The following is a 17,947-nucleotide window of genomic DNA, read 5'->3' on the forward strand; positions in this document are numbered from 1 at the left end:
AAAAGAAAAAAGAAAAAAGGGTTCAGTATTTATAAGACCTAAGGGGCAAAAAGGTAAGTTCACCCACCTTCATTTATGACGTGCACATTTACCAAAGTAATCGTAGAGAAACGTGTAAATGACGAAAAGACGCAATGCTTCAGGTTCATAAAAAACACGTCAAGTACTCGACTTAACCCCTAGAAAAGAGGTGCTCGACGTGATGAACCCACACCATAAAAGGTCAAGTCTAACCTACAAATGCTTAAGTCTGACCTAATGGAGTTCGGTGTCAAGCAGGGGGCACTGTTCATACCCTAATCCAAAAACACAGTTAAGCCCAAAATGAATAAAGCCCAATTAAGATATACCTACCTGACCTCATAGTGGTCGGACATGGTGACATGGGTCTAGCCCTACTTATCTAAATAAGTAACTGACTCCTAAGATATTTCCTAATAACTTAGAAGGGAGATCTCAACAACTCCCCTAACAAAAGGGAACGGTTATATATCATCAAAAGGTGAAACTACTCTAAAAGGTGGTTATTGAATCTACTATAAATACACTGACACCCTCAGATATATTCAGAACCCATTCTACTAAAAAACCTGCTTAAACCCTTGCTAACTTAAGTATCGGAATCCCTTACAGGTCCTACCCACCTCCCCACCTCTTCACGAGGAACTCAGACGGCGGCACATTCGCATCAACAGAAGTCGGATGCTACCTGAAAAGAAGTCTATACCTCACATTCAGGCCCAAAAAACAACCCAATTTCAGGTAACCCTTAGAATAGAAACCTAAATCGAATCCATTCAAGATCTGATTCACCAATTTTTCGGTCGAACCAATTAGTTCGGTCCAAATTTGATAAATATTTTAGGTGTTACGAAATGTGTATTAAGTTATCTGGAAGTCATTGTATTTTAAATATGAAGAAAAATTTAAAAATATATTAATTTCCAATTTTTTTAAATTCAAGACAAACAAATCTTTTCATCAAATTATTCTATTTTTTAAAAGTTACTTTATTTCTTTCCAAAATATATTAGAAATGAATTTATATTTTATTTAACAGAGATGGCTTGCCGTTATTTGGCATTAGAATTTGTAGTTTTGTACACACTTACTTAGACAACATAGTGTAAAAAAAAAATGGGGATGCACTAGTAAGTAATAACTATTATTGCCCATTGAAAACCTTTTTTATTTTTCTTTTAATGTGAGTGTTTATATGTATAAGCTCTTAAATTTTTGTTCATACAAAGTTTCTCTTTTGCCCTTCTAATATACAAGCACTTAATAACCCTTAAAAAATATCGTTTATTGTCTGTCCCTATTCCAGAAGATCAATTTCTTCCTCTATATATATATATATGCCTTGCCTCACAAAATGTAGAGTGCTTGAGAGTGATGCCATAGGTCAAGGAACCAACCTCGCATCAAAAACCATTGAATCATTGATAGTAGACAAAGGATTGAAGCTTTCGTGTTTCATAAACTATGAGTGCTAAGACAGGCTCTCAGTTTTTTTTTTTTTTTTTTCAGTAGGTAGCAGAAGAAATAAACTTCAAATTTAGTTTTATCTTAAAACAATAAAATATGTCTATTTAAATTTATTTACTTCATATTTTAAACTGACAAATAATATTTTATGTTAGAACAAATTACGGAGAATGCATCATGCAGGTGTGTTAAAAATATCATTATTGAGATATTACGTAAGAAAGGGACTACGACTCCTACTTTTCACGATTACTTACATTTAAGGCGATTTATGAATTAATGTATTAAACAACGAGATATGACGTGCGAAGTTTTCAGATATTTATTCCAAAAATAACATTTAACAATCCTGTTACATATTAAAATAAAAATAATATTATATAACTAATAAATATTATTATTTTTAATTAATATTTAATTAATAATAATTTGTATTTATATTTATACAAATTTTATATGCAATAAATATATAATTTATATTTATATTTATCAAAATTTTATATATACATATAAATTAATACAGTTTATATTTATATTTTTTAAAATTTATATACATAAATTAATAAAATTTATTTATTAAAAATAATTTAATATTTATACTAACTAAAAGAATTTTTCTTAAAATAATACAACTGCTCGAATAAAATTGTGAGGCTCATCAAGTTACAATATAAAGACGGGAAAAGATATGGTTTAGTAGGCAGAGAGTAGCGTGATATGCGATTGGAGTTTGGAGATTACTCACCTAAAGCTTAAAAATAAAATAAGAACCACAAATTGATTAAAAAATTAAAATAAAATAAAATTATGAAGCCCAAGGTTATTCCCGGTGCATGAGGTCACTGGTCAATAAAAAAATGGAAAAGTCTAGGGGCCAGCAATTTTATTGCATTTTGGCCAGCATGTAACCAGCAGATAAATGTGAGCCATTGGATGAAATCTCATACCAATCTCATACCATCAAATCATCATTGATGGCTAGTTGATGACTACCAATCACAAATATTGCTGGCCCCCTAGCATTACTCTAAAAAAATATCGAAAGGTTGGGACCAACCAAAATGAAGACGTGTATGGCCAGGATTGTATTATTTTGTCTAACTCAGTCCAATTTCGAGCAACCCGATGAGGCAAATCTACGGCCACTTTCTTCTCAACGGCTATTTTATAAAGACAAAATCTAACGGTTCTCAATGCTTTGGCGGTTGCCGCCCTACAGTTAGTATTTCCACGGTGCCAAAAAATAACATGTATGGTAACCGACCAAAATGGTTGTCGGTAATTTACGAGTAATCGCGACATTATTGTTTTTTTAATAGTAATTACAAATTAAATATTTGCAATCATGACGTTATATTATAGGTAATTCTATCTTCTCCTTTAAAAGGAAAACATATTGAATATTCTCATACATTGTTTAGATGAATTATGTCCTAATCAATAATAATTGAGTGATGTATTTGACAATATGAATATTTTTGTTGAGCGTCTCAGAATGAATTGTTTGTATATGAATAAATAATAATTTTACATATAATATAATAACTGAAGGAAGTATATACCAAATGTTGAGGGAAAAAAACCTACAAAGATAGCCGTTGAGGGCATTGATCTTCATCTTGCTTTATATATAAAAAGGTGTACGAGCATCGACCCTTTGCACGCTAACAAATTAATGAAGGGGAAGAAGACCCATCTCTTTTGAAAAGCAGGGTCACTTTGATCCATTATATTATAGTTCTAACTTATGATCCTTCTTCATCTTGTTACGTTTCATTGATAATTAAGTTAGTTAAAGTCTTGTTCTGCTGATCTGCTTATTTCATAAGATCACAATCAAGCTAATCTATTATATATCATCTTAGAGATTGTATCTTGTTCATTTCTTTAACTTCAATTACACCTTTGTTCATAATATTTGTATAAAATTTTCTTCACAGGCAGGCAGCTACTGAGCTGTTTTATTTTTTGTATTGCACTAATCAACAATCCACATATATATTTTCTTTGTTTAATTTAATGGAAGCTTTCTGCCAACAATCATCATCAATACTTTCTCCAAACAAGAACAAGCAGATGAGAATAATCAAAACCGCCAGCAGCAGCAACAAGAGAATCGGAGGAGGAAGAGTAGGTAATCACGTTACTCCTCTTGACAATACATATGCGTATGCTGCTGCAGCTGCTGGTCTCTTGAATCATCCGTCACGCGCCAACTCTTTAGTTCATTATCAACATCAACAACAACAACCACCGCTCCTTCCTCTGCCAAATGCTTCATCAATTCATAATCAACATCAACATCACCAGCCTTTGCTTTCTAGAAGCCAGAGCCTCATGATCTCATCTCCAATGAAATCCAACAAAGCATCAACGAAGAAGAGATCCTCCTCTGAACATGATAATAGTAGCCACCGCCGGGGACCCGACCCAAAGGACCTTCCCAAACATCTTCCTATCTCAAAAGTGTTTATGATGGGAGGGAATAGTAATAAGGGGAACATGGAAGACATGATTATGTCTCCGCCGCCGAGCAGCTTGCCGCTGCCAAAGTTTTCTCTGAGGACCAAACTCAGTTGCAACGCCGAAGCCGCCGGTGTTGACGACGGAGCAACAAACAATCTCCGCAGACTTCTACGCCTCCGATGAGGTTGTTCATTCCCGTTATCGTTTATGCTTCGTTTGAAGCGCGTTACGTTACTACTATCATTATGGTAGTCTAATGTTAAGATTATAATATAATTATATGTGTGAAAAAAGATCGGCGAGGGTAGATTGCCGATTGTAGAGACCGATGAATGTCTCTTGTTTTCATCTGGTTTTAACTTTTCCTTTTTCTTTTCTGTGGTGGGGTGGTGTTCGCTTTGCTGAATTTTGTGTGTACCACTATGGTTTTTTTGAATGGGGTGCACACATACAAGCGTCGTTGTTCAGTGTTTATGTATAAGCCACCATTTGTTGTGAATGAGAATAGTTATCATGACAAGATGAATTTATATCAGATTTATGGTGGAAAGGAAGACATCGCAAGTTCTTACCCACACCTAAAAAGAGAAAAAAATAAATAAAGAAGAAGAAAATACCGACCTACGAGTAAAAGCTAAAATGTTTCGCGGTGGCCAGGAGAATAGGAAGAAAACTAGGAGGTACTGTTAAAAGAGAGTTAAATTCATCTTATTGTACCATGCAGATAATTTTTTAGGTTAGCATATCTATGGAGAAAACCGAGGCAAAAATCATAGAAACGTGACTTAGAAAATCAGTGTTACGAGAGTTATGACTTCATTACCGTAGAAGAAAATTGAGGTGGTGAGAGAAATTTCCTAAAGCTCGTAATCAGCAACTAATACCACTTTTTGTGAATAATAATCTTGGCTAAAAGAGAACTTTCAGATTGTTTTACTGTCATCAGGCTAAAATCTAGTACAACATAATGTTTTCATATTTTGGGAATCAACAATATGAAAGAGTGAATAGAATCATTATGTATATGTTAAAAAAGAATAATACATAATCCGCTCCCTCGTTAGAGTGCCGTAGTTAAACTTCAAAAACCAAATACCGCACTCCGTGCTTTCAAATTTCTCAACAAGACAACTACCTAACAAAATTTATCTACAAGTTGTGTATTGAGATTCTCAGGCACCAAGACCACCAAACTTTCAGAATTCGAATCAAAACGGAACTGTGTAAGGCAATGCATATATTTCAACCTCTGGTACGTATTGAGCCCGAGGCCACAAAGATGTGCTTGAACACCTCATGGCACCAGAAATAGGTTTTACTCTTTTGGTATCAGACCTTCCATCCTTAAGTTCCGAACCAAACAGCCAGTCTTCATCAGAAGATAATCCATCAACAGTTAATGGAGGAGGAACCCAATTCTGAAATAGGGCATCATAAACAGATAGCACCGGCATATCTGATTTTGGAGCAGCTCCGTTGTGTGAACTCTGCAATTTTCCTTTCAGCGTAAAATAAGAATTTCCAGCACATGTATCTCTCTCTGCACTAGTGAAACATCTTACTTGATGATGGCTTTCATTGGCATTTTGAACAGAAGAATACACAGTTACAGCACTTCTGGAAGTAGAGCCAAATTGATCATCTTGTTTCTGTTCTTCAGGTTTTTTCAGTGCAAGTCTTAATTTTATGCCTGTTGCTGGTTTAACAAACAGTCAAACCAGTTAAACATTGGGGTCAGGACAATATGATTAATAAATATAAGCAACTTTATAGTTTTCTTACTCACCTCCATTTTGACTAGATGGTGATACACTCCTTTTCCTTTTGTTGCCGCTTTGGATACTGTCCGAGCTGCAAGGTTCTAACCAAGAGACGGGTTGGTCATGTTCCACGGTTATGTCACTCTTGTTCTGCTGTTCATTTTCGGAGTCATCTAGCTTTTGCACGCAGACCCCCTTACTTCTCTCTGTCGTGCTTTCCCCTGCTGCTTCAATGTGCTTCTGGTCTTTAGCATCACTGAAATTGGAGGTTTTTCCTTTCCTCTCTCTCCTTTCTTTCCTTTTTTCCTTCTTTTCCTTCTTTTCCCTTCTCCTTTCTTTCTTGAGATCTTTCTTGACCTTAGCATCCTCTCTCTGGATCTTTATATCACCAGAGTAATATTTTCAAATAGATGATATGAAAGACCAAAGAAGCTAACAAGCTAATACAAGCATGTTCACAGTTTGGCCAGCACAAGATTTATGCATCCACATTGTTTTGGAACAATAGCTACAAATGTTGGAACAACTATCCACCAATAGTATAGTACTTCACAAAGAAAGGGTTTAACTAAAATTGATTATAACCAATGTTAAAAGGCAATTTACCCCAAGAATAAACAATTTCCCATTACAAGAAACAAATTCACGTTATAAAAATCTTGAGGGTGACAAAGTATTCGATAATAACTACTAGTGCAAAAGTTTGAGACATCATTGCAGAGTGCAAACCATCTTATATGGTATCATATGCTTGTAAAACGTTTCTTAGCAAAAGGGATACAATGATCTGGAAAGCATGATATAAACTAACCCTGGTTTTAATAACAAGGCATAAAGAACTACCACAATATTAGATATTCAAACAACCATTTTTATATTGATTTAACTAGAACTAGAAAGAATTTGCACTTTCTTGAAAATATTTTTCAAAATGAGAAACCTGAACAACCATGCAGGGTAGAATCTGTGAATAATACTATCCTGGGCATTAATTTACACGGTCATAAAACGCTTATATTTTCAAGCTGAAAAAAACCCATAAGAATTCTTGTTGGATTAACAATTGCAAAGACCTAAAAGTCTAGAATCATTGCACATTAATATTTCAGAACCCGAAGTACCAATTTCAAACCCTAGACGAATTACCAGCAAAGCTCAAAGAACGTGAATTCTTCTGTTATCGGGTGAATCAAAAGGGTTCTCAAACAACTTTTAAACCTATGCTTATCAGGAATTAGCGCGGTTAAGTAATTCCTAGAAATAAACATGAACACAGAAAGATCCAGTTCATCAAGAATCCAACAAGTCATAACACGACAGGGTCTATGCAGAAACAGAGGCCTTGTGCCTATTCACATATTTCAGTTGAGCACAAACGGAAATACAAAACCGCTCAACGAACCTTAATTGATTCGATCAAGGCCTCGCTACATGACCCATTGCTCGTATACCCTGTAGGTCTGAAGGGAAAGCATCGCGACATCTTCGATTAAACGAAAAGTTTCCTCAAATCGCAAACAAAATCAACAGAGAAAGCAAGCGATTCTGATGGATCGACACCAAATAGTAGCAGCTAGTACGATTGGGAAAAGTTTACAAAAAATCGAAGATAAAACCAGAACTAGGGTTTCGCCAGATCTGAAATCCCAAATCTTAAAGCGACTAAATGGATGCGTAACATAATCGTGAGGCCAAGGGTTGTATTTATAGTGGCAGCATACGCGTAACGTAATGACCACGTCGACTTGCTGTTTGTTTCCTATTTTTATTATTTATTAATAGGCCCAGCCCAAATAGCTTATTGTCGCTCATACTGAAGCCCGAAGTAGTTTGGGCCTGGCCCTGTATCATTGTAATAAAAATTTGAAAACCCTAAACCCTGAAGAATCTGTACTGAGGATTTCTTGTGTAGCAAAATTCCAAGAATAGCGACCATGCGACGTGTCGTTAATCGAGCCATATTTCTAGGCAGAGCCTTAAGGAGCAACTCCACCGTCTACGGTGGCTTTACCGGTGGTTCCACTGTTTGCCAGGTGGCTCCCTACGACATGTGCTCGAGTTCCAACTCTAAGTGGCTGTCTCAGAATTTCGTTGATCGCTTGAGCCTCTCAAATCCCTACTTAGCTCACAGTGTTAGGTTCGGTTCTGCAGCTGCCACGTCTCTCGCTCAAGATGTGCAATCGAATGCTTCGCTTCGCTCAGAAGAGGGTTTCAAGTCCAAAGACGTGGTTCTGTTTCAGTATGAGGCCTGTCCTTTCTGCAACAAAGTTAAAGGTGAGTTCCATTTTCATCATCAATAACATCCTCTTTGATCTGCATGTATAATTATATTTTGTTTTAGTCCTTGTTCATTGAATTTGAAATTTCTTGTGTTTGTTTTGTTAGCGTTTCTGGACTACTATGATATTCCATATAAAGTGGTGGAAGTAAATCCAATGAACAAGAAGGAGATCAAATGGTCTGATTACAAGAAGGTGCCTATTTTGACAGTTGATGGTCAACAAATGGTTGATTCTTCAGGTTCATGCCATTCCTGTTTAGTACTTTCATTTGTTTGTGTGTGTAAGTGTATTCATAATTCATATGTTGTAACCAACATTGTGATTGTGAATTCCCAATTTTATGTATGGCAGAGATAATTGATAAGTTGGTGAAACGGATACGTCCCGATTATGATTTAGATGCAGCTGAAGAGAAGAAGTGGCGCGAGTATGTTTGTTATTTATCTAGTCTATTCTTTTGGTTTAGTTCTTGGTTTCTTACTACTGCCTCTACTTGTTTTCCATACCTCTATCGGGTATTGATTGCCCGGCTTTTAGCCTCTGATGCGTAACACTAACATTATATTCCGACTTGTTGTGTAGGTGGGTGGACAATCACTTGGTTCATGTATTGTCACCCAACATATATCGAACTGTTTCCGAGGCTCTTGAATCATTTGAGTATATCACCACTCAAGGTATGATTTCACTTCTAGACTCTGTTGCAGACGGGCACTCTTACGAATCTAGAAGATTATTAATATAGAAGCTTAAATTATGTTCTGTTGTAATGGTTTTAATTGTACTTTGTAGGGGCACAACAATCAAATGAACTAGTAGTTTATCTGTTTTATAATTATCACAATTTTTTACACTAATCTAAATTCAAAATATTGCAACACTTCCAAGCATATTTCATTTCCTTGAAATACTTCCATCAAACCTATTTCCTTTACTACGAACTTCAAATTGCATGGAAATTATATGAGATTGGATATTTTAGTAGATCTAAAAGTTCTTTACATTCAGTTATTATTCTATATTGACCTTGTAATGCACACAGTGGGATGGATATGCATGCAAATAAACCTCTGATTTATATGTAGGTAATTTCAGTTTATCTGAGAGGTTAGTGGCGAAGTATGGCGGTGCTGCTGCTATGTATTTTGTGTCAAAGAAATTAAAGAAGAAACATAATATCACTGATGAGCGAGCAGCACTGTATGGAGCTGCAGAACAATGGGTTGATGCTTTGAAGGGCCGAAAGTTTCTTGGTATGTCCAACCACTACGATTTATAAATGCTAAGAAAAATATTTGCTACTGCCAGACTTATAAGTACCTTTGTATTCTTGATTTTGGCAGGTGGAATGGATCCTAATTTAGCAGATCTTGCTGTCTTTGGTGTTCTACGACCCATCCGTCACCTCAAGTCAGGTAAAGATATGGTAGAGCACACACAGATTGGGAAATGGTACTCTGATATGGATCAGGCTGTAGGACAGTCTTGCAGAGTCAATTCAGATAGTTAAAGTATAGTGAGTCTCAACTTATAAATTGATATCAGACTGCTGTATGGAAATTGAAATAAGTTTGCAGCTACAAAAGTTTTGAACGGCATGCGAATTGCTCTAGCTGCCCCCTTTTGGTTGTAGTAATGATATATGATAACTGATAACAAGATGTTTCATCTGGTTTTGTGAAGACTGACGAGCACAATTATCTTACTACCTTAACTTGTGTGATTATACACTTATGCTGTAATGCAATCAATAAGAGGAGCTTCAGCAAGGTGTTTTGGGGTAATAATATTAGTTTATTCAATATTCCCTATATAATTGGTCAATTACTTCTTGACTTCAGTCAAGCAATGCTATTTTGTGTGAAAGCACAAGTAGCATACAAAGGTGGAACAATAAACAATCAATAGATTTAATTCTTTCTTAGAGCAGTTTTATACGTGGAGGTGGTTGGATCAGATGTCCTTTTATAATGGTTTTCAGTTCAATACTGCCATATTACTTTTAGGAAATAATTTTTGGCTTTGCTTTACCTTGTTCCTTTTATGTGATAAATAAATAGTTTTTTGGTTTTGTCATCATTTGATGTGCAGATGAATCATTCTGAAATTTGCAATTCGACCATTTGATGAGGATTCTTTATCCTCCGGGGTTCTTTCATTGTGTGTATGCATGTTTCTTTAATTCTTGAGTAAAGTAATAAATAAACCCTTTAAGATTTACACTTCGGATACATTTGTACTCAAAGAAAAAAAAAAGTACCAATAAAGTTTTCTAAGATAGCAAATGTGAACACATTACTTTCAAATTAGTCCTTATGATTAGGATAGAAGGTCTTATTTGAACAAATTTATCCACATTTGTTATTCTAGAGGATTTTCTTAGTACTTTTTTTCTTTAGAAACTAATCTGTCCGAAATTTAAATCTTCAAGGATTTATTTGTCACTCTACTCTTAATTCTTTCTTGTTCTTTTTCTTTTTCTGTTTTTGCTATGCTTTTACTGTGTTTAAAGGTGATTATATCTAACAACATAAATTGTTTAAAATATGGCTTATGAACGTCGAGGATAATTCTATTAGATTTTGGATTCAAATTTTAAAATTGATCCAAATAAAATGTTATTATGCAATTTTTTATTGTTAGATTTATATTTTAACTTGCATTTGTATTTATTATTTTAGGGTTAAATAAATTGTAACTTTATGTAAAATCTGTGCTTTTTTTAAGTCTCTATAATTCAAATTGCAAATTTTTAAGAGAATAAAGTAACTATAGCAACCCAAATAGAAACTTCAAATTCTTTTATGAATAAAAAACCGAAAAAAATTAGAAATTACATCAAAAAACATGTATTTTACAAAGTTTCATCTTTAGTTCTTTACATTAATTTTAAATTTGTAATTACATTTTTGTTATTCTAAAAATATTTAATTTTTCAGAATATATTGAGACATATTTGCAACTAGTTTGAAATGGATGAAAATATTTTTATAATTTATTGCTAAAAATAACTTAATTATAAATTTAAAACGAATATAAAAATTTAACAATCCTGCTAGGTAATCAACTAGGATATTAGTTAATTGGAACAACTTTTTATAATAAAAAAATAAAATTTTAAATTTTTAAAAAAATGAATTTTAAATAATTAGTATTAGTACCACCAAATTAGGATTAGCGAAATATAATTATTTTGTCAACGTGAAGCTCATCTCATCTCGTCTTTAATTCCACTACCGTTGTATCTTCTGCCACAACTCTTCAGTGCACGACGACTTATATCGAACAAAAAAACATCCCAAATTTAAGAAAAAGAAACATTCAAAGTTTAACAAAAAAAATCCCAAATTTAATAAAAGAAATATCCTACAATTAGTTTAATAAAAGAAACATCTGAATTTTAATAAAAGAAACATCCTACATTTATTTTATCAGAATATCCGTTTGCAATCAATGACATAGGAGTTTTTTGAAGGTCTGATCACGACACAAAACACGAGCGCACGCAGCGCTGCACGTCGCGGTGATGGTGTTCGTCTGCATGGAAGAATGGCGGCGCAAAGAAGCGCCTACATCGGCGACTTAGGGTGGACAGGACTCGCGGGCAAAGCTCAATGTAGAGGAACCATCTGTGCTGCAGAAGGCATTGCATGCAGATCGTGTGTCGCGGCAAAGAGGATCATCAGCATTGCACATATGACAACTGTGGTGGAGGACGTGACAGGGTCGACACCGTTTGTGGGGGCGGCGCGACAGCGTGAGTGGAGTGGAAGAGAAAAACAACACCATGAACAACATAAATGGGAGTGGAAGAAAAAGGAGGAGTGTGCAATTTTTTTTTTTTACAACGAATAACAATAAGAAATCAAATTAGAGTTAGATTTGAATAATGTTATGGAATTTTTTTTTTGTATTATTGGACCTTTTTATTATAGCCCACATTATAGGGCCGATATTTCGTATCCTAGTTAATTTTTTAGATTTTTTCAAAATTCAATTAGGATGTTTGAAATGTTGAACTTTGTTTTCTTAATATTGGATCAACGGTGGTGTTACCTACCAGAATGAGCTAGCATGCGTGATTAACAGCGTTATGAGAGCCGTCAGTTTTTATGATGAAAACGTCGACGCCGTTACGAAAAAAAATATTATTGACGTATTGAACAGAACGTCACTGACATTTTGCTCTGCATGGACGACACTTGGCAACTCCCTCTCTCTTTCCACACGTTAACCCAAAAGCCAACCCCCTCCTTTCTTCATTCTTTCTTCTTCACTCGAGTTTCCATCCCCATTTCTATTCTGTTTGAAGAACAAAAACGGCAACTAGTAATACATAAAGAAACATTAGTATTTTATACGTTTTATTAGTAGTTAGTTAGAATTAATCCTATTTTTTTAAATTAAATATTCTAAAAACAAACAGTACATAATTTTTTTAAATTAATTTTTTTCTCAAGTAGATAAATAAATTAATTGTTAGTGCTGTTAGGAGTAGTTTAAAAATATATTTTTTTGGTTGTAGTTATAACTTATAAGTTATAATAGTGGTATTAGTTGTTAGTGTTGATAAATTATCGTTAGTGTATAGTATTAATTGGATGTTACTATAATTAAATTTTACCTTTAGTTTAATTAATTTTTTTAAAAAACTGAAATTTTGTTAATTTTAGTTTCATTTTATATAATTTTCTTTTTTGAAAAATAACCCGTTTTAGCAATTTTAGTTTTTTTTTTTTGAAAAACAGACTTTTAAATAATTTTAGTTATATTTTAAATACTTTATTAAAAAAACATAATTATTTAGTAAATTTAGTTTTGCTTAAAATAATTTATTTCAAAACAGAATTATTTATTTAATTAGAAAATAATTTTTTAGCCTTAATTATTATTTAATGAGTATAGGTTATTTTTTGGGATTTTTTTTATATAAAATGTTAGATATTTTAGTTTTTATTAGTTTAAATTTTTAGTTAATTTATATGTGTAGTACGTTTAGTTTTTAATAATAAAACTAGGGCTGCACACGGATCAGATCGGATCGGATATAGCCTAAAACTCTATCCGATCCGCACTGCACTCATTGGATCGGATTGGATACGATATCTGCAATTTTTCAGGCCGAATCCGATCCGATCGGATCCGCAAGTATGCGGATCGGATCGGATCGGATATCGGGTATATCCGCATAATTCAAGAAAAAATGTTTTCAAATTCCATTTGGCTATTTTTACAAAAGAAAAATTATTTTTCATCCGTTTAAGTATATTTAATTCTAAAATATTATTAATAAAAGTACTTTTGAATAACAAAAAAAATAATAACACAAGATTTAAGTTTAATTATTTTAAGTCGAAGTACAATATAAAAAATAAAAAATAAGATATCATAAAATTCATAAAACAACACACTAAAATTCATATCACATTAGGGTTTATTTTCTTAAACTATGCTATTTATATGTGATGTGTGGATATGCGAATTTGCGGATTGGACTGCGGATATCACTGCCAAATCCGCAATCCGATCCTATTATAGTGCGGATCGGATCCGATCCGATCCGATGGCTCTGCGGATCGGATAACATCCGTAAAATTCGGATCGGATACGGATAATTACCACGAATATGCGGATATTATCCGATCCATGTGCAACCCTAAATAAAACTGAATTATTATTAATTATATATATATATATATATATATATATATATATATACACCGTTAGATTTTTTTATTTAAATTATTGATTGAAAAACAGAATTAGATTTTCACCTATGTTTACTAATTTTAGGCTTATTTTAAAATGATGGAAAAAAATTAGATTGGATATTAATACTTAGGATATGTGTTTAGTAAATAGATTAAAAGTTATTATTATTAATGTTTTCACTAAAAAGGAAAAAAGGAAAATATAAGTAACGGTCAGTCGGTTATATATTTTTTAATTGTAGAATTAAAGATAAAGATAAAAAAATGTAACATTACACGTGCTGACGAGCATATATCAGAATATCTTTAACATCCTGTATATGTAAGTACTTTTTGTATTTACTGTTGTGCTTAATAATTAATAATTCAATTAGTGATTATAAATTATTTAGATTTTTAGTAATTATTAATTATATTTGTTACTAAATCGAGTATTAATTTAGTAATAGTAATTATTGACTAGTTCTGGTTATTGACTGTTAGTTATTACTTTTGTTTCCAGGGTTCAAGAAATTTGCACGTGCGACACTTACACCAGATAGACTCATATGATGCAAGGGTAGAAGAACAACTAAGAGAGAGCGGATTCTATCATATATCTCAGATTGGGAGGATCTTGACTCACGGTCCAACTATAGACGCACTGGTTGAAAAGTGGGCGGCTTGAGACGCACACGTTTCATCTTCCACATAGCAAGTGCATGATTACATTGGAGGATGTCGCCATGATTTTTTGACTCCAAACTCATGACTTGCCAGTTACTGGATCAACTGACCACAGCACAAGTGGGTTAGAGAATGAGTGCATGACCCAATTTAGTAGTGCTCTTGGCCCGAACAACCACAAAGGAAGCAGAACCAAGCTAGCATGGTTCTGCACCCTAAAACGGCGTCAACATTTGACTGACCCAGCTAGTAGGAAAATTTATGTAAAATGTCACATAATGTGTCTATTTGGAATGATGTTATTTAGTGATAAGTCTGGAATCACTGTGCACTGGAAGTATTTGCCGTTGCTTCGTGAATTTTCTCATATTCATAAGTTTAATTGCGATTTAGCTTGCCTTGCACAAATGTATCGATCCTTATCTTGGGCATCTAAGTATGATTGCAAGGACATGGATGGTCCTCTGCCATTGTTCCTTGTATGGTCATGGATGCGAATGCTGTCAATAGGACCACGATGGATACAAGCTTTCCACTCGCTTGCAAGTATAATTTAGATAAGATGTGGATTTAGTGATTTTTGCTGTAGTAACTGATATTACGAATAAGTTATGATTTAATTTGATGACATTGTTGTTGATGGTTGAAATGATTTGTGAATTGAGGGAACCCTTAAGGGTGGTTAAGTCTACTTTTAAGGGAGGTTATGTCCGAATTTTTATAAAAATATGGGTTGTTGCAATAATGTCAGGTGGAATAATTATCAATCAGCTATCGAACAGTATAAAAATTGGACAACTGCGGATGTCAGGAGAAGGTTGGACGATCTTTCTCCAGACGGGGTACGCGTTTCCTCATTTATACTTTTCTTATACTAAATTAAATTGATGATTGCGCATTTATAACCTTGAGATTTGATATGATTTTATAGTCTGTGTGGGACACATACAGTCCCAACCGGATTGTGCCGCATGTTATTCCATTGGAGATCAACGATGGTGCAGATCTCTGGAGTGCGACTGTGTCTTTAATATGCTTTGAGATTGTGGAGCGGCATCCCACTGATAGGGTCAGAAGACAGTTTGGCTTTCATCAAGTCCTGCCAGTTGAACCTATGAAACTCGTCACGTCCCATAACATAGTGCTAACGGGTCCAAAAAACAAGAACTAGACGTGGAACACGAAGAATGGATCTTACAATGGTTAAACAGTCCTGCATCCATATTGATCGGTGCACATGTCGACCTCTACCAATCATCTGACCAGTACATGAAATGGTATGTTCATAATTTTGGTGATCACCTGCGTCTCTCCGAGCATGCCAATGAAGACCAACAACCACAGCAAGAGCAATCACATCAACAAGAGCAACTACCTCCGCAACAACACCCACATTAGCAAGAACAACAACCATATTCACAACCATATGCATACCCACCGTATACATGCCTACCACATCCACAACCATATGCATATCCACAACATTTCATACCCACCATATGCACAAGAATATCCACAGCCTTTGTCTCAGCCTGTTATATCATATCTACCATACTCGCAGGAATATGCACAACCTTCCACTCAGCCTACCATACAGCCATACACATAGCCCTCTACCATGCATGAGGAATACATACCGAGTTAGGTACCGCACTTTTTGTTGACACAAATACTAGGGACATCGACATAGAATGAGGATCAATATAGGCACATTATTGATTGGGTTCAGGGTCTTGAGTCATCTCAGTGGGTAAATAATTTATTCTCTACCCAGGACATTGTACAGGTGCCGGTGCCTGAAGTTATTCCTGGTCGATTATCTTTGGATAGGAATCGTCCACCACGGTCATATTCTGAGCACTCTATGTAGAGAACCTCTGTTGATTCTGGTAGGAGTGTCCATAGGGGGATTGGATGTCGCCAGTCTCCAACACGAATTTTTATGCCTGAGGAGGATGAAGAGGAGACTGACGATGTGGTTGACGAGACTTATGCCGGTGAGCATGAGGTCGATCAGCTTCCTTTATGTCCTGATTCGGTTGATGAGGTTGATACAGGTGATGACATGGCTGATGAAGCTGGTGCAAATAATTTGATTTTATGCATTGAATGGGATTGGTATTTAGGTTGATGAGACATTATTTACTGATATAGTAATAGTATTGTGTTAAATTGTTTATGGTTGTTGATTTAGGATTGCTATTCACCCTATTATTTATTGATTAGGGTTGGTATTTATACTATTGATCATGTGTATTGACCAGTGCTAATTTTGTTTAACATTCAGGTGCTCAGGATAAGGGTTATGATCTCAAGATTGACCCGGCTCACAAAAGTGCCTTTAGATGGAGCCCGTCAACCATCAAGAAGAGGGTCAAGAAAGGCTGTTCGAAAATGGCACGAGGCATGAAGAAAACTTTCTCTAAATGAACCATTTGTTGTGTGAATGTAAATTTATATGTATTTGAGTGAGACTTGTTTGATGATAATGCACACTTTTGTAAGCTTGTTGAGAAAAGATTAATGACTTATTGAGATTTAGAGAACCTTTAAGGGTGGTTAAGTCCATTTTTAGGAGAGGTTATGTTCAAATTTTTTTTAAAATGTAAGAGTTTAACGAAATTGAAATGTGTGAAATGTGCCTTGAAAGAACCAAACTTCAACTGAATATCACCCTAAATCTATTAAATGGACACCACTAAAAAAAAGATTACATAAGAGTAAGTGAGTTAAATGAATACAACTGAATACAAGAATAAATGAGATAAATGGACACAACTAATAAAAATAAGCCAAGCTGACAACTATTCATTCAGAGCCGAGCCACTAGCACTAGCTCCCCTACGGTGCGGACATCTACTTCGGCTGTGACCCTCACCACCACAAAGCCTATAACGCCTAGGACCACGCAAATCATGCACATCCATCTCATTCAAGAAGCGTGTTTTTTTAGGACGACCTTTGGCCACTCACTTGAGGTGAGGATTAGGAATTAGTCGTGGTCCTTGATACACAGGCCATGTTGTTGGCTTTTCCAGTGGCCTGAATCGGGTTCTGTACACCTTTCGGATCTCTCCCATGGTATATACCTCATGCACATACTTCTTCCAATCTAGGCGCTAGTTTGCACAATAGGCAAATACATGGCGACAAAGAATTCAATCGACCTGAAACTCACCACAATCACAATGTCGAAGACGCAGATTTACTGCAAACTCTAAACCGCTGGACATCTCATGCACTTCAAAAACTTTGTTCTGCCTGTCAAATAAATTAACTTGGATAATTCCTTATGCCCTTTGATTAGACTGGATTTTCTCAGTTGCATAGTCAAAGAATAGATGACCTGCACTTATACGAGCCTCAGCGTCGGCCCTCTTCCTTGTGAACAAGGCATTAAGCTTGTAAAAAGTTACCTTGACAAGGGCTGTCACGGAAAGATTGCGTGCTCCTTTCAAAACTCTGTTGATGCACTCCACTAGGTTAGTGGTCATATATTCCCAGCGATGTCCTTCATTGTACGCCAAGGCTTATTACAACCGAGGAATATTGTCGAGCCACTGCTTGTAAGTCA

General features: G+C 34.9%; 3 protein-coding genes across 4 annotated transcripts; 2 read left to right on the forward strand and 1 right to left on the reverse strand.

Annotated features, from left to right (window-relative positions):
* The first annotated feature begins 3,047 nt into the window (after nucleotides 1-3,047).
* Nucleotides 3,048-4,489, forward strand: LOC130970750 (uncharacterized). Its single transcript, XM_057896926.1, has one exon. It carries the CDS (start codon nucleotides 3,508-3,510, stop codon nucleotides 4,135-4,137), a length of 630 nt encoding a protein of 209 aa, XP_057752909.1. The 5' UTR covers nucleotides 3,048-3,507; the 3' UTR covers nucleotides 4,138-4,489.
* A 420-nt stretch (nucleotides 4,490-4,909) lies between these two features.
* On the reverse strand, nucleotides 4,910-7,384 carry LOC130970749 (DEAD-box ATP-dependent RNA helicase 42). 2 transcript variants are annotated; one of them, XM_057896925.1, is made up of 3 exons: nucleotides 7,117-7,384; nucleotides 5,741-6,092; nucleotides 4,910-5,644 (listed from the first exon to the last, which is right to left on the reverse strand). In XM_057896925.1, the coding sequence occupies exons 1-3, from the start codon at nucleotides 7,195-7,197 to the stop codon at nucleotides 5,163-5,165; spliced, it is 915 nt and encodes a 304-aa protein (XP_057752908.1). In that variant the 5' UTR covers nucleotides 7,198-7,384; the 3' UTR covers nucleotides 4,910-5,162. The 2 variants fall into 2 exon arrangements, with proteins under 2 accessions (XP_057752908.1, XP_057752907.1); XM_057896924.1 differs by having other exon boundaries at nucleotides 4,910-5,650.
* A 230-nt stretch (nucleotides 7,385-7,614) lies between these two features.
* LOC130969291 (uncharacterized) lies at nucleotides 7,615-9,783 on the forward strand. The gene is made up of 6 exons (XM_057894950.1): nucleotides 7,615-7,988; nucleotides 8,100-8,234; nucleotides 8,348-8,423; nucleotides 8,579-8,673; nucleotides 9,082-9,249; nucleotides 9,340-9,783. Exons 1-6 carry the CDS (start codon nucleotides 7,649-7,651, stop codon nucleotides 9,504-9,506), a joined length of 981 nt encoding a protein of 326 aa, XP_057750933.1. The 5' UTR covers nucleotides 7,615-7,648; the 3' UTR covers nucleotides 9,507-9,783.
* The last annotated feature ends 8,164 nt before the right edge of the window (nucleotides 9,784-17,947 follow it).

This window comes from Arachis stenosperma, chromosome 3 (genome assembly GCF_014773155.1).
Source record: "Arachis stenosperma cultivar V10309 chromosome 3, arast.V10309.gnm1.PFL2, whole genome shotgun sequence".
NCBI lineage: Eukaryota > Viridiplantae > Streptophyta > Magnoliopsida > Fabales > Fabaceae > Arachis > Arachis stenosperma.

Coding starts and splice junctions, on each gene's coding strand:
- LOC130970749 (XM_057896924.1), bottom strand. CDS start 7,197: ATGTCGCGATGCTTTCCCTTCAGACCTACAGGGTATACGAGCAATGGG. Junction 6,093..7,116: donor CCTTGATCGAATCAATTAAG/GTTCGTTGAGCG, acceptor GGTGATATAAAG/ATCCAGAGAGAGGATGCTAA. Junction 5,651..5,740: donor ACCATCTAGTCAAAATGGAG/GTGAGTAAGAAA, acceptor TTGTTAAACCAG/CAACAGGCATAAAATTAAGA.
- LOC130970750 (XM_057896926.1), top strand. CDS start 3,508: ATGGAAGCTTTCTGCCAACAATCATCATCAATACTTTCTCCAAACAAG.
- LOC130969291 (XM_057894950.1), top strand. CDS start 7,649: ATGCGACGTGTCGTTAATCGAGCCATATTTCTAGGCAGAGCCTTAAGG. Junction 7,989..8,099: donor TTTCTGCAACAAAGTTAAAG/GTGAGTTCCATT, acceptor TTGTTTTGTTAG/CGTTTCTGGACTACTATGAT. Junction 8,235..8,347: donor ACAAATGGTTGATTCTTCAG/GTTCATGCCATT, acceptor TATGTATGGCAG/AGATAATTGATAAGTTGGTG.